The sequence below is a fragment of the Pterocles gutturalis genome, unplaced genomic scaffold (assembly GCF_000699245.1).
Source record: "Pterocles gutturalis isolate BGI_N339 unplaced genomic scaffold, ASM69924v1 Scaffold46193, whole genome shotgun sequence".
Lineage (NCBI taxonomy): Eukaryota > Metazoa > Chordata > Aves > Pterocliformes > Pteroclidae > Pterocles > Pterocles gutturalis.
This window is the reverse complement of record NW_010124682.1, coordinates 1-16,058: the sequence shown is the minus strand read 5'-3', so window position 1 is coordinate 16,058 and position 16,058 is coordinate 1. Positions and strand designations below refer to the sequence as shown.

At 40.4% G+C, this 16,058-nt stretch overlaps 1 protein-coding gene across 1 annotated transcript; it reads left to right on the top strand.

Moving 5' to 3' along the window:
- The first annotated feature begins 266 nt into the window (after positions 1-266).
- Positions 267-11,672, top strand: LOC104460283 (LON peptidase N-terminal domain and RING finger protein 2-like). Its single transcript, XM_010078317.1, has 9 exons — positions 267-424; positions 896-1,121; positions 3,129-3,225; positions 3,595-3,709; positions 4,400-4,521; positions 5,333-5,491; positions 8,383-8,545; positions 10,546-10,695; positions 11,061-11,672. Exons 1-9 carry the CDS (start codon positions 275-277, stop codon positions 11,217-11,219), a joined length of 1,341 nt encoding a protein of 446 aa, XP_010076619.1. The 5' UTR covers positions 267-274; the 3' UTR covers positions 11,220-11,672.
- Positions 11,673-16,058: the final 4,386 nt, after the last annotated feature.

Below are 16,058 nucleotides of genomic sequence, written 5' to 3'. Positions count from 1 at the left end.
GACGCAACATCTCTGGGTGCTCCTAGGGAGCAGAGGCCTTTGGGGAGGGAGGTGGAGACCAGAAGAGCACCTTGGGATGTGTCTGTGGTTGTGGGGACTGCCTTTCAGGTTTCCTGTAGGCATTGGGGAATGCAGGATGTCCTGGGTGTTGCAAGCTTCTTGGCATCCAGAAGCTGTGAAGTTTGTGTATCTGTTTGTACAAACATAAATATCTGTACCATAATTACTATTATATTTTCTTTTTTTCTCTCTAATTGACTAGATAATGTGTGAGATGTTTTTCCCAGCCTTTGAAAATGTGCATGATAGTCTAACAGCACCTTTCTCTAGTCGAACATCCCATACAAGATTGAAACCTGCATTTCTGAGTAGCATAAACACACAGTCAGCTGCAGAAGATAGCTCTATTGCTGGGTCCTCAAAGGTAAAGTAAAAAACGTTCGACATAAAAATACCAAAAGTAACACAAGGATCTGCCTGATCTGTGTGATGTTGTCTTTCTGTGCACTCATGTAGGCGCTTTCATGGTAAGCCTGTTTTCTCCATTGCTGTTGGATCTCTTGTTGAGATGTACTTCCTCAGAAAAATAAAAGAGTAAAACTCTTTCTTCAGAAAATAATGTGATGCCTTCATGTGGGGGTCGATTATATTTGTGGGTGGTTTTTTTCCACTCAGGATTTTAGTATGACAAGAACATAATTTCTAGAGACAGGAGCTGTAGGGAGAGAAGTGGCTCTATTTTATTGTCCTGGAGAGTGGCCTTCTTTGATATGGACCTTTCTCCTTTGCTAAGTCCATTGTGGGGACACGGTTCTATTGCCGAGATATACAACTAATAGAAAAAACAAAGCAAAATTGTCTCATGATGTATATAACTGTTGTTAATTTTTTTTAGGATACTGTGTTCAGGTTAACAAAAACCCCATCCCAAGACTCTGATGTATTTAGAAGCACTGATTCTCCTGTTTCCCATCATGTTCTGGATCTCTATTTTGAAGATAACAAGAAGTCTTTGGGAGCTATTCTCTCCAGTTTACCTGGGGTTGGCTTAAAAAGAAAGCTGTCCAGTGATACGAGGGATTTACAAAGCTTGGATGTCCCCAATAAGATGCCTAAAAAAGGTTTGTGTTGTGACTTAGAAAGGGAATTTATTTTGCGTGTACTGAAAAATGGTAAACTACTTTTTTCCTCCTCCCCCCCCTTTTTTTTTAGGTGTCAATGAAACATTCCCTGCAGGGATTGGAATAATATTTTGTTGTCTGGTGTGTCTGTCTCTGCTGTAACAGCCTATTTACCTTTTTCCAGAACAGTTTCAAGTCATTCAATAAACATTATTTTTCTTTCTCATATGGGCCATGTCTAATGTGTAATCCACTAGCAGTTTAGTCTGTGTTGCTGGTGCCGTTTCCATTTTCTAGGTCTCTGAGGTATACATGTACTTCATTGTTTTTCTATATGAAGGAAAGATATGCAGTAAGCCTGGAAACTAATCTTTAACTGGCATCAGAAACAGTCACATGCAAGTTGACATTAAATATTCCAAGCAAACAAAGAATCCTTTTAAAGGGTAATAAGCCCCCCCCAGTTTTCTGTTACTTGATAGCTGTGCTTACAATTGCTGTGCTTCTCAAGCTTCTAACAAAGACCTCCAGAGTGGAGGATAAAAATGCTGAAGGCGATGTGTTGCACTGAGTGGTAAAATAATTGGTTAAAAGGGACTTTGAAACCGCTGATATACTAGTGTGCATTTTTTCCCTTAAAGGAAAAAAAAGACCCAAGCCACACCTCCTTGACAAATCTGACTTCTGCCTTGAAATATTAAGTCTTCAAGTGCTGCTGTCTGTCTGCCACCTCTGCAAATGATCAATGTACGGCCAGTTGCTGATCACCTTGCTGTGAAGGGAAAAACCCTCTACGTGTCTGTGAACTGCAGACTGAGTAAATAGATTGTGAAATCTGACCCGCCTGTGCCTTCACAGCGAAGGCCAGAGATCCTGTTTTACCCATAACCATTAATTTCTGGTCTGTGCTAGGTCCCAATGCCATGCTACTATTTGCAGAATTAACGCAGTTAGGTTCTTGCTATTACTAAATGCTAACATGTGAGATGTAGGTTAAAGATAACACTGTTTTTCTTTGTAGGCCACTCAACACCAGTGCCCTCTCCCCTGTCCTGTCTGTGCTTGAGATAAACCAGATGCTGAACATAAGCTATCCTTTAACAAAACATCCTAGTGTTTTAACCTAACATAAAAAGCTGAGCGTTTGTTTTTAATGGTCAAGAATTTGGCTAATAAAAAGGATGTGGAGGCAGCATTCATGGCTCTGTTGCAACTCTCACTGGGCAACAAAGATGCAGATTGTAAAAGAAGTTGCAGAATCTGTTTGTATAAATGTCATAAGAAGCTCAAGCTGATAGCTCTTGAACTTAGATGCTACTGCTGTGAAGTTTGAAGCCCATACCCTTTTATGCCTGTTAACTACAGGGAGACATACCAGCCCCAAAAACTAGGGTGGGCAGAATTTTAAGTGAAGTGTTTTGTCTTTGTGTTTGCAGCGTGCTGAGCTGGTGAAATCAGTATTAGCTAATGCAGCTCCAGTATTCCTTAAACTTTAAGCTGACTGAAATGTGGGATTTCCACAGCAGCCTAGTCTAGAAGAGCATAAGCTTTTTTAATACTTGTAAGAAAAATTGCTTCTGCTGAAAAATCTGTAATAAACATTGATGAACTAGTTTGTGTGTAAACAAATTAAATTCTGGACTTGGTGTACTCTAAAACATCTGGCCTGGCTGGTGTGGGAGTGGTGATGGCAGTGGGAAAGCAATAGTAGAGTATTTTAAAAACTAGACTTTAAAAAAAACCCAAACCCAACCATTTTTGGAAAAGCAAATCACGGGTGTTCAGCTCTAAAGTGCTTTCTCTGGCCATAGACATCATCCTCTGCTCTCCAAAAGATTTTCTGCCAGAAAGTCTAAAACTTAAAAGGGAAATATGTTTATTTGGAGGAAAACTTCAAATAAAAAAGAGAGAGAAATTAGGTTCTTTATGGAAAAACAACTTAAACAGCATCTGAAACTGCAGTAATACTTCAATATTTACTGTAATCTTCTTCTTAACTATACTTAGATGCAGATGTTTTACCTGAAAACACAATCATCACTTCAGGAGAGGTACCAAAAACTCTGGTGGATGCATCGGACTTTGAGTGTTCCCTCTGCATGAGGTATGACTGCATTGACCTGGGATTAAGATCAGAAAGCCTTTCTAGCTTCTGAAAAAAAGTTTTTGTGGTGTCAGAAGGGAAACCTGCCAAAGAATGTCTAAATTATTACTCTGTTCCTTCTTACTGAACTTTGCATCTGGTGAATCTTTACAGATGTGGTTTTCTCCATTATGGATGGTTTTCTCCATTGTTTACCACTTCTAAAAATTAAAACCTTTTTTATATCCTTAGATAAAACTGCCACCTGTGATTTATACAAAAGAAGGAAAGGAAGAGGTGGCTGGATCTAGTCACTCCTTTCCACAGTTGGGGAATCTGCATTGTTTATGTTTGCAGCTTAGCTTTTTTGTTCCATGTTTTCATGTTCAGGTTGTTCTATGAACCTGTTACCACTCCCTGTGGACACACCTTTTGCCTCAAATGCCTTGAGCGTTGCCTTGACCATAATCCGCATTGCCCACTGTGCAAAGAAAAGTTGTCAGAAGTAAGTATGTCCTTGCCCTACTTAACAAGAAAATACAAAGCTTTGTTCTTCTGAAAGCATGTATGTGGGGGTTTTCCGTACTCCACTCGCAGACCAAAACAACACCGTAGTACCTGCAGCATCAAGCCATGCACAGACCTCATTTGGTGCCGAATATGTTTTGTAGTTTGTTGGAAGACAAGTGGGGTTTGCTGGTGCTTAAACAAATAGAGTCTTCCAGTATCGCATCGGGCTCGTGCCTGGGGAGTCCCAGGCATAGCCCTCTTCTTACCACCTCTTCAGTCTGTATCTTTACCTGCGCTGAATGAGGAATGGTCATTCCTTGGTCAAAACTTCTGCTCCTGCAGACATAACGTGTCTCGTATGTGGAGTACTTTTGAGGAGCTGTAACCTGGCAGCTCTAGGTGAAAATAATAGATGTATCTTCTGCAAAAGCTAGGAGGGCCTGCCTTTTCTTGGTGGTAGTACAACTTCTGCCAAAAAAAGAGCATGGGTTTGTAGTTAAATGGGCACTGGAGTGAACCTCGTATTCTAAAGTAGAAGTTTTGATATCTGAAGGCTGGAAAGAAGGAAGGATTGGTATGGTCCTGAACTAATGTGCTGTTTGGCATGAGGAAAGGGGATAGATTGGGAGGAAGAGCTGTTACTGACTTCTTGTAATCATACTTAGGAATTGACTCTTCCTTGCAGTTTCTGGCAAGCAGAACTTACAAGAAGACTGTCCTTACAGAAGAACTGATAGTCCGTTACTTGCCAGAGGAATTATCTGAAAGGAAGAAAGTTTATGAGGAAGAAATGAAGGAATTGTCAAAGTAGGCTCTGTTTTTACTACTGACAGCTGTTATAAAAATATATCTTTCATCTAAATTACTGAAGAAGCTTCATTTGCTTATGAAAATGCACAAAATGAATGAATTGTAGATGAACCTGCCAGATGTTTGTGTGTTTGACGTGTTTGTTGCAGATAAATAAGAAACAATATGCTTGGATGGTAGAGAGGCACAACAATATTCGTAAAAAAGATATTTTTTTTTTTTTCTCTGAAACAATATAATAGCTTTAAAAGTTATAACGGGTTTTCTGGGAGTAGAAGTCCAATTATAAATGGGTTATACTTCAGGTCAGGAGAAGTTCAAGTATTCAGTGTGGTCAGTGACTTGTGGATCTTGTGCTACAATTTGGCTAAAAAGAGAAAGAAAACATGCAATCAAGCCTGAAAAAGCGAACATGAGGATTATTGGGCTTCTTCAAAATGAAAGGGCTTTACTGAGTTCTCTACCACCTTGCTTCAAACATGGTTAGTTCTTAGGTACTGTATTACTATAAAAAGTTATCACCAAAATCTCGCTACTTATATTTAAGTACTGATATACACACATTTGGGAAGTTGGCTGTTATTTCCTGATTTTTCCTCTAGAAAGATAGATGAGAGGGATTGTTCCTTTAATGTACTAACAGAATGAGTCCTGAAATATGTTTGCTTGTAAAAAGGACAAACTTTGATCAGGTGCATGTTTAGAGTATAAAGAAACCACTAGACTCAGTGTCGTATTAAGGGTTTATGCTGAATATAGCAGTACCCAGAAAAAAAGATTAACTTAATTTTTAACAATTATCTTGCAGTTTAAATAAAGATGTTCCCATCTTCGTATGTACCATGGCCTTCCCTACCATCCCTTGCCCACTCCATGTCTTTGAACCTCGTTATCGTCTAATGATAAGAAGATGCATGGAAACTGGTACCAAGCAGTTTGGCATGTGCTTAGCTGATGAATTAAAAGGGTAAGGAGATGAGCTGAGAATGTTTTTAGTTTTGTACATTCCTTTTAACACAAAGATGTAATTTTTATTGCTCTTCTGTGGGATGGATGGCAGGAATACAACTCATCCTGCTACTATGGGCTCCAAAAATAGCACTTAATTGTCTGTGTAGTTGGAAAGCTTTCTAGCCTGTTTGTTCTAGCAAAAGCTGACTGTCTGGATGAGGTTGTTCCTCTTGTCTGCTCAGTTAAAAAAAAGAAATCCAAACCTTGCATAGCTTTCCTGCATAGGTGGTATCACTTGAGTGAGACAAAGTATACCCTTGGCTAAGAAGCCTGTTTTACTGCTGAATGTTGAATTTTTATGTTTGTCTTTAGTGCTGTGTTGCAAGTCTAAACTATCTACAGTGAGTGGGTTACACTGTATTTCTTCATTATCTTACTTTTAGTTTATTTTTGTGGTGTGTTTCCAGCTCCCTATGTAGAGACTGAATACTAGTCATTAGATGAGAACCTTCAGGTTTTTAAGTCGTTTATAGATAATAGGTTTTGGGGTGAAGGTGATACGAAGATGCTTGTGGGGAAAAAAAGAGGAGGTCTTAAGAGAGGTCTACCTTATGAAATGTAATAAATAGTTGCTGACTTTAGAAGATACATTGGCATGATGCAAACAGTAGAGTGGATGACCAGCGTGGGAATTTTTTGAGAGCATATTAGATAGGTATCCTCAGGAGCAGCATTTTTGTAGGTGATCGTCACTGGAGCTGAGAGGAGGGCAGTCATACTGGGGGTTGGCAGCCTTTCCTTGTCCAGTTCAGGTTTTTTTTTTTTTTCTCCCAGACTGGACGATAGGGTGGCACAAAGAATACAGGAGATGCTGCAGCTTCCAGTCAGCTCTGGCTGTGTTTCATGCCATTTGACATGTTATCGGTGCTGCACTCGGTGGAGTTCAGGCTCCAACAGCAGTCCCTTCCAGGACTGTTATCAATTTTCTGGAAGAAAATGGTTGTGAGGACAAAGTGACCCTAGGACATCAGTGATAACTCTGCTTACGTCTGTGAAGGCTTGTGGAAGACCTGAAGTTACTTGGAGTCAGGTCTAATACAGACGGCCAAGGGGTTACAATCCCAAAACCACAAGAATTGATTTATTAGATAGTGTCATAGAGGGTATTTTAAAATGCAGCCAGTATGGATAGATTTTTATCTCATGTCTGTTTTGAGTTACTGAAATAATTAAACATTTTAAGCATGGTAACTTGTACTGAAGTCAAACACTGAAACACAGGAAGCCTGCATATGTAGACACCTGGCAGGCTGTTGTAGCTTCTTACACAAGTAAAGCAGCTCTTTTGTTTATTCAGAATTGCAAAATCAACTGGGAATAGAAAAAGTATGGAAACTTGTTTGCCTCATCTACTAAGACATGGATGTGAAAGGCTGAGATACATACGTCCCTTGAAAAAGAGAGTGACAATACATGTTCAATTAATTACCTTCCTCTGGTTTATTTCTTAATTTTAAATTAAAACTCGGGGAAGACTTCTTTATAAACTTTTAATGGGCCAGTACATTTTATGCCCATGTCCAGGTGCTCTCTTGTCTCTCTTTGATTAAAGTCACTTTCTATCCAAAAGTAACATCAAAGAATGACAACATCCCCCACCCCTATCACTTATACATTAATTTCTAAACTTGGTATGAATGTCACTAAAATCCTTAATTTAAAAAATTGTTATGTAGCTGTTTAAATAGTGTTTAGTCTGATATTGCTGTAATAAACTTACTTCTGATCCAACTGGTAGAGCACTAGGGCTTAGTTGTGTGCAGCTGTACTCTTCTTGCTCTTCCTAAATTTGTTCTGTACAATGGCCAGGAGAGAACAGTTGTTCACAGTGGTCACCCTTTTTTTTTTTTTTTTCCCCTCCCAAACCCATGATTTCTGGTAGAGTAGAAACAGGAGTAATTTCCCTGAAGTGTTACTGTTTCTTTATCACTCTGATGTAAGCAATAGCCAAGCCCTGGTAAAACAAGAGTTTCCCTGATGAAACATTGATCAGACCCCGCAGGGATTTGGTATCTTGAGATGAGACTATGATATGTAATGCATTCTCCTGCTCAGCAGTAGGCTGAGGTGCAGAGCTGCAAATGCTAGCAGATCTATGTGTTGTGGTGAAGAGTCACTGTGCAGTCAGCCTCTCTAGTGAACTCACTACTGCACAAATGCAGAGTAGGTAAGCCCGATAATTTAAAGTAAAAATTTGTTGCATGCTTGTTTCCAGGATGTGATTAATACCTATGCCTACGATACAAATGTCCTTTTGTAAAGAGGGTATTTGGGTTTTTTTTTGTTGTTGTTTGGTGGGTTGTGGGGCTTGGGTTTGTTTTGGTTTTTGGTGTTTTTTTGTTTTTGTTTTTTTTTTTTTTTTTTTACCTTAAGTTGTACAAGTGCAAGAAAAATCTTGCTATATAGAAGCCTTTTCCTTCTAACACCTGTAATCCTCTGCTTACACCTCAGAGCAGGGGGATAGCTTTCCCAGCCCTGTGTTTACTTCTCAGTCTCTGGACTTCCTCATGGTATCTCTACCTGTCTTGTTTTGTTTGAAAACCGTGTGAATTTGCCACTAGCAGCTGGCAACTCCCAGCATGAAACATGCTCCATTTAGTTTCCTGTCCCTTCCCAATCCTCCCACCCCCCCAAATATTTACACTCCAAAGATGCTGTTGCAGTGGGCCTCTGAGGGAAGGCAGAAAGGGTGGGGGTTGTGTGGCTAATATGAATAAGCAGAAATGTGTTGTCACCAAAGAAGGATCCTCTTTCAAATAAAAAGTGGTGAATTAGGCCCAGTATTTGTCCTGATGTGTATAAACGCTTGTTGATGACTTCCACTTTTATGCCCTTCTGTCATTTCAGATTTGCAGATCATGGCTGTATATTAGAGATCAGGGACGTAAAGTTTTTTCCTGATGGGCGCTCAGTTGTTGATACAGTTGGTGTCCGTCGTTTTAGGGTCTTAAGCCATGGCCAGCGAGATGGATATAACACAGCAAACATCGAGTATCTTGAAGATAAAAAGGTGATCTATGGTGCAAAGTTATTCATATCCATGTATTGCTGGATTCAATTAAATGGCCTTTCCTTGTTGCATTTCAAGCTAGCTGTGCATTATTTTTAATCCAGTATCATTATAAATACTAAAGCTCTAGTTTGAAAACCATGGAACCAGCTTTGTCTCTTCCTTCCCTTTCTTCCTTTCTGCCCTTTAATTATCTCTGCTTGAAGTGTTGCACTCCCTTTATGGATCTCAAAGGAGCTTCTGAGACTCAGGTGCTGAGGTCTGTCATGATGTGTAGATGAGGTCAGGGTAATGTTTTAAAACTGGTATGAACTTGGCAGCCCTTCTAAGAACACGTGCCCTTGTTGTTAGAGAACTGACTATTCTTTTCTTGTACTGAATGCAGAATACCTGTTGGTAGTCTTGGCAGACTTTGTATGACCTCCCAGCTCTGGTTTACAGAACAGGTCCTCAAACAAATGTGAGAGTCCACACTTAAAATGAGATCTTAGTGACATGTAGTTACTGTGCCTGTACAAGCATCCGTCAGAGCTGGCTGAGAGCAGAGAAATGTAGGGAGGGGAGTAGTTTTTAAAAACAAGTCCTCTTGTAAAACCTGCATCAAGTGAGGCGCTTGTGATGGGTGTTAGTCAAAGGGTGGATTTTTGGCCATGCTTAATGATGACTTCCTAGAGCATCTTCCGGGCATGTCTATAAAACCCTGATCCCTGTTAACACTTGAGTTCAGTAGTAATTTCATGCCAATTGATGAAGTCCAGTCTGGTCATACAGCTCTGCAGCACACTCTCATACTTGAAGTGCAAGTCCGTAAAGTCTTAGTGGGGCTTTTCTGACCTGTGCAGGATGACACAGTTGTTCACCAGGGCAGGAAAGGCAGATTGTGTGGAGGTACCTCCCCCCTCAAAAGGTCAGAGGAGGTGGTCTGCTCACAGTGAGGGCTCTGCTGTGTTCAGGTCCCCAGTAAAGGGTGGCGGAATGCAGGAGTCCAGGCATTGTTTGTAGATGGTGCCAGAGACACACCTCTTCATAATCAGAGTGAGATTTACCTTGTCTCACTTGAGAGGCTGATGTCTGTGTTCAACACCCTATGTTCCTGTTGTATCTGAAGGTGAGAAATCTCAGACCAAAGCTGCCTATTTTATCTGCTCTTAGATATCTACCTTAAGATGAGATTAATTGCCCTCTAGAGCTGTTCCTCCTTGACTGTGAAGGGCATCTGGAGCAGCTAGCTCAGATGTGCATCTGAGTAGCACAGGTGAATCACAGCATTAGTGTGTGCAGATTACAGGGGAAAACAAAAAAGAAAATCCAACCACCGCAAAGCAAAAAACAAAGAAAAAAAAATCACCAATTTGTAGTGGGTTTTGCTTATGCTTTTTTCTTTTCCCTAATGGCTATAGCCAGGTCTGTGCAACTAAACCACTCTTTGCCTCAGGGAGGGTCCTTTTTTATGGCCGTTCCTGGTGTTGGGAAAGCATCCACTTTCCCGGTTTCCTGTCTGCTCAGGTGTCTGCCCTCCTCTTCCTCCTCGGCTGTGCTACTATGGCCTTAATGCTTATAAAATACTTCTGATCTCTAAATGCCATAGACCCCCTGTCTCTGTGCTCAGTGGCAGTAGCATTTCTTTTGTTTTGCCAGACGATAGACCAACGTTCAGAGGTCCTTCTGTGACAGGGACTCGAGGTTCTGGGTTTGAGATTATTAATAATGATGTCCCAGGATTAGAGAGCAGATTCTTCTGTTTTGCTAGCATTTAGGAATAGATATTAACAAGGCAGTAACTGCTCCAAGAAATGTCACTTCAGAATACCTAGGGGAGAGTAAAAAGACTCCAGCATTACAGGTTTGAAATCTAAGACTTGGGTACAGTTTGTTTGGATCACGACATTTGAACAGCTGTAGTCACTGCATTATTTTGCTTTGCTTGCTTCTGGGGAAGCTTATGGACTCCACAATATCAAACCTGCTTTGTTCCATCTCTCTTTTCTTTTAACAATAAGGTTGAAGGACCGGAATATGAAGAACTTGTCCGCCTTCATGATTCAGTTTATGATCAAGCTGTTGCCTGGTTTACTTCTCTTAAAGACAATATGAAAATGCAAATTCTCAATCATTTTGGGTCCATGCCAGGAAAAGAACCGGAGCCACAGGTAATAAAACCTTCCTACTTATGCATCCTTACTCTGTACAGAACTTCTACAGAAGACTATTTTCTGACAGGTTTTTGCTGTGGTTTTGTACTTTCTAAGCTCTTATCTACCCAATTTTGGTCTATTAGCATGAAGCATGGAAAACAATTAAAGGAAAGCAATATATCAATGTAAGTTGATATCTGAAGAGATTAGTATTAATGGTGCATGTAGACAAGGAGCGCACCTGAAATTAACTGTTTAGTTGCTGCTTGAACTGTTTTGTGGTGACTTTCTTAGCAAATAGAAGGTGAGAAGGAAGGCAGTGTTCTTCATGGGGCAGTGCTGGTGAATACATGATTGCGTGTATTTCCATCTTTTTGCAGAGCAACCCCAGTGGTCCTGCCTGGTACTGGTGGCTCTTGGCAGTGTTGCCTCTGGAAAACAGAGCTCAGCTGGCTATATTGGCTATGACCTCCCTTAAAGATCGTCTTATCGCCATCAGACGCGTATTGATATTTGTGACTCGCAAAAGACCCAGATAACACGGACTTCGGTTGTGAGGGGGCACCGAAAACATCTCAGACAGGTTGTTTTCTGGGAGGGCAAAGGGGGGGGGTTGTTTTTTCTTTTCTGAAGATTCCTTCAAAAAGGAACAGCCCTTTCAGACTGTCCAGCATCCATCGATTGCATTGGTTTGTTATCCTGGATATTCACCAAACCTTGCACTCTCTCCTGTTGTCCTGGTGAAATCTGAGCCTCTACAAAGCTGTGCTACAGTTAGAGCATAGCTGATAGATGTGGATAGTTGCTTCAAAGTACTACGATAGCGTTGATGTTTCTAGCCTGCAAGAGAGTTAAGTACTAGAGTAGCGCCATTGGCCTGCATGTGATTTGGGTTTTCACATGGTAGGAAAAGGAAACTGGACAGTGGATTGAAGAGGTGTTTCCTAGACTTTTTTGAAGGTAGTTAACAGAAGAGGAGTTACACTGCCCAGCAGAAGTATGCATGAAGACTATAACCAACAGTATGCTCTGTTAGTGAATCGGTAGGCAGTCTGTCGTACACCCACATCTCTCTCTTTCCAGTAAATAGCAGCCTGTGAGGAAGAAAAAAAATGAAGCCGTTTGTGGTCAAGGCATCTGAGGATGTTTATCTGAAAGAATAATAGCTACTGAATAAGTACACTGTTTAGTAGCCTTAGGTAATCCCTTGTGTTGTGATTTATGTGCAGTAGCAGATTGAGTGTGTACAAAACGTTTGGAAAAGTGTACTTTGGTTTATTTGAAAAGAAAAATCAAAGTAATCCTAGCTGGTCTTATGGCTAAATTCAAATCAAACGGGCTCCCTTAAGTATGATAAACTGCTGTGAAATGATGATTTCACCCCAAGTACGAGGGAGGTGTGCTGCAGTTTGCTCTGAATGCCTATTCTGCACATGGGACCGGCGAGGATGAAACAAGGGGAGGTTTCCATCTCCCTCTTGGCCTGCAGCGTCATGCCAGCCTCCCGTTACCTTGGAGTGATCTCTGCTGAACGCGTTTCAAACCAAAAGTATTGTAGTTTAGTACCAGTTGCTGTAAGTAATGGAAAACAGACCACAATAACACCGTGAAAGGAGGCACAAACTGAACCTATAAAGGCAAGTCTCAATGCAAGCTTAAGTCAGGTGTTAACCTTCATTTGTCTCTTTGATTATTTTTTTAATGTATTGTTTTGTTACTATATAACTTCGATAGCTAATACATTGATTGCTTGTCAGTCAAGTGGTCAACATTTGCTCAACTGCCAATGAAATAACTAACAGTGTTACCAATTCAATTGGCATGGTTTCCTATAAGTAGAAGTGATACTATCAACAGGAAGAAAAAAGTTGACTTGAATCTCCATGTGCTGCAAGCATAGCAAGACCAATGTAAAGACTTGTTCATGTGCAGAAGTCTGGTAAGAAGAAATGGCTGTTTACCTGAATGGTCAAAGTGCCTGTTTTCTTTTTTAGTTCTTTTGTCCTTATTTGTCAGTGAAGATGTATTTAAACTTTTTTTTCAATTTGCACATGAGTTCTGGAAGAAGACTGCATTAAAATGCAGCAATCAAGACATATTACCTGCTCTCTTTAGGTATTATCGTCGTAACCTATGTGGTCTGGGAAACAAAAGTACACAGTTTTTTTCCTTTCAGCAAGTGGCTACCACAAATGGTTTCTGTAACATACCCTGAATGTACTGTAACTGCCTCTACCTTGAACACGCCTTTTCTATTTAAATAGTTTGTAAGTATATTCTCTGAATTGTGAAGTGCATAACTTACAACCAATGATGTCATAACTTCTACAGTAGCCTTCTGCAAGTTCTGCTACCATCACCAAAATACTCAAAATTCAAGTTGAATGCATTTCCTCTAGGATTTGAAAGTGATGAAGAGAAGTCACTGAAGTATAAGCGAATTGTTCTGTAGATGCGGGAGGAAATGTCAGAAGCCAGTAGGTTTTCAGCCCACTGTCAGCTGAGCTACCGAAGGGTGGTTTTGCAAACTAATTCTCAGACCAGAAGATGGACTGTATTTGATCTCGCAATCCTTTCTGTTCAGCTGCCTGTTCTTCCCATCCCTTTCCATGCTGTGTGTTTCTTCTAGACTCATTCATCTCGGTCCTTTGTGTGTCTGGCCTAGTTTTGAGTATTACTAGTTTAGCTGCAAGGGGCTACTGATGGTATTTGTGTATTGCTGGTCCCTGATCTTACATGTGCTTAATTTTACATATAGGAGTGCATTTAAGAAAAAAAAAATATCAAGGTGCTAGTTAGTGTCTTCTTGGCTTTGCCTCAGTAACTAATGTGAATATTCTTCTTTGCAAAAGTGATTTTTTTTCAAGATATCTACTTTTGAGGTACTTCTGAGAGGAAACCCTACAGAAAAAGAGAGGCTGTCTACTGCTGTTCTGTAATGTGTAAAGACATATTTTACATGGAAAGCAACATTACTGTGTTCATGAGGGCCTGCATAATTAATGGAATGATAGTTATCAAAGAGAAAGCTGAACTGTAGAGGGATTTTTTTTTAGTCAAGGTTTAAAGCGGTTTGTGAATATTTCAGTGACTGATGTTTTGGATAAATGATAACAACACAGGAATTGTCTGTGTGTGGATGCAGATAATCATATTTAGCAGTCCAAAGCTGACATTTCTTCCAAAACATTGAATGCTGATGAAATAGCAAAGCTTTAATTAAAAGTAAAAATCACCACTGCCCTGTGGTACTTGCTTTCTAAGGGAAAGTACCGATTTCATTGTTACCAAATTCTCTCTGCCATATAATCTCTACAGCATCCAGTAGTACCTCATGGGAAAAGCTAGGTATCTCGTCTCTCTCTAGAGGAAATGTCCACGTTACGACCGATTTACGCTTAGGTGTAATTTGTCGCTAAGGTACATGTGGAAGCGTGGAGCCGAGCTCCTGGAAGAGATAGACAGGATTTGTTGCCTTTCTAGCTCATTACACTTTTCTTGCTTGCTGTCCAAGCAAGGATGCTGGGATATATGATGAGTCTTTTCACTGTGGTGAATGTGGCCCTTCTTTATACACCATAAAGAGGCCCAAAAAAAAAAAAAAATCCCTCTACCTCTACACCTGTTGTTCACCTGTAAAGCTTCAAGCTACGAAATGATATATATATTTTAACCTTTTTTTTGTCTTTCAGAAGCATACTAATTGTTTGCCACTGAGGCCTTTTATCTACTGTATTTTAATATGTTCATTTGATAGTCATCGAGATCTCTTTGTACTTCTAACCTGTAGATCTTGTCATGTTTCTTACTGCTCCTTTTTCCTCGTTCTCCAGTCCACTTTTAAATTGATAAATAGAAAGCTGTACACTCTCTATTCCTATTACATTTTACACTAGTGGAACTGGTATTTTGGTAGCGCCTTAATTTTGCAGTTGTGAAATGATTGTATCAACTCTTATCTGGGGCTTCTGACCAGATTTAAACGAGTATGTTTAATGTAGATAAACTTGAAACCATTTTTTACTGTTTTAAAGCTAGTTATGAAATGGAGTGTGTACATATGTATAAATATAAATTATTAATCTGCACCTTTTTGTATCTAGTAAATACAGGAGAAGTTCATGTTCTAACCACACTTGGCACTTCTTGTTGCATAAGCAAAGCCAAAACTTTTTTTTAAAAAATTGCAATGTTCATTTCATGTATATTTGCAATATTCATGGGAAATGTATTTAATTTATGTGATATTTGGAATAAAACAGATTAAATTTATAAGAGTGTGAGTTCATGGGAAAGCTTTTATTGCTCTGTAAGGGCTGAGAGTTAGAGCTGTTGTAAATATGGTCTAACCAGAAATAAGCTGCTGATCTGCTGCTGTCAGAAGGCAGATGACAGTTTGATTTCCCTGACAGGAGCCCAAGGGATGAGAATGGTCCCTGTGAGGTTTTAAGAAGCAAATCGCATCCCAGAAGCAGTGGTTAGATGTTGCAGTTCATAAGTTGCCATGGCGAAGATTTTAGCCCTGGGGAAGCTGCAGTGGGGTTTGCTGGGGACCTGGGGCAGCCTGCAGTGCTGGGTGTGAATGTGAGGAAGGGGGAGCAGGAGGTCTCCAAAATGGGAGGGAGGTAAGGAGCCCTCAGCAGAGGTGAGACAAGGTAGATGGACCTCTGGGGTGAGATGTGACAAAAATGGGAAGAGGGGTCATGTAGCTGGCTTCTCATTTTGTAGCTTCTTGGATTGACAGGGGTTTTTTTTTTAGGCTGAAGTATAACCTGGCTGGCCCCACAGAATAAACTCTGAAAAATATGGTTATGATTAAGGACACAAAATGCTCTAATGACTAAGCCTGGTGAAATAAAATACCTTTGGGGTTCTGTGAGGTGGAGGCGATGTTCCACACTGAGGTGCTAGCCACAGCTGGCACTGGCACGGCAGGCAGGCAGCAGCCAGGCAGCAGCAAAATGCAGTTGTGGGAGGGTAAAGCCAAGCCACGTTGTGGAGAGCGTATCCCATCCCTCAGCTGCATCTCGCTGCCAGCTGAGCAAAACCACTCTGAAGGCGTTTTTTGTAAATATTAGCCTTTTTTTTTCTTTTGGGGGTTGGATTGACTTTGGCCTTATTCATGCTGCCTTTGTGCCTGTATTCACTGGATGTCAGAACAAACAAACATCAGTTATAGGACTGCTTTTCTAAAAGAAGTTGCAAGTGTGTGTTGGAATACTCAGGTAGGTGCTACCTGAGCTGTTTTCATACGGTAGACAACAGCTTTCTTTAAACATCACTCATCAAAGGATGGAGGTGGGGAAAGAAGACTGATACACCTTTTTTAGTTATCCAGATCCTTGTGTGCCTCAAGCTGTCTTGGTGTCAGGACCACC

Excerpts from the sequence above, each read along its gene's own strand:
- LOC104460283 (XM_010078317.1), top strand. The coding sequence starts at position 275 with ATGTTTTTCCCAGCCTTTGAAAATGTGCATGATAGTCTAACAGCACCT. Across the intron at positions 1,122-3,128 it reads CAATAAGATGCCTAAAAAAG|ATGCAGATGTTTTACCTGAA; the intron begins GTTTGTGTTGTG and ends AACTATACTTAG. Across the intron at positions 4,522-5,332 it reads GAAATGAAGGAATTGTCAAA|TTTAAATAAAGATGTTCCCA; the intron begins GTAGGCTCTGTT and ends ATTATCTTGCAG.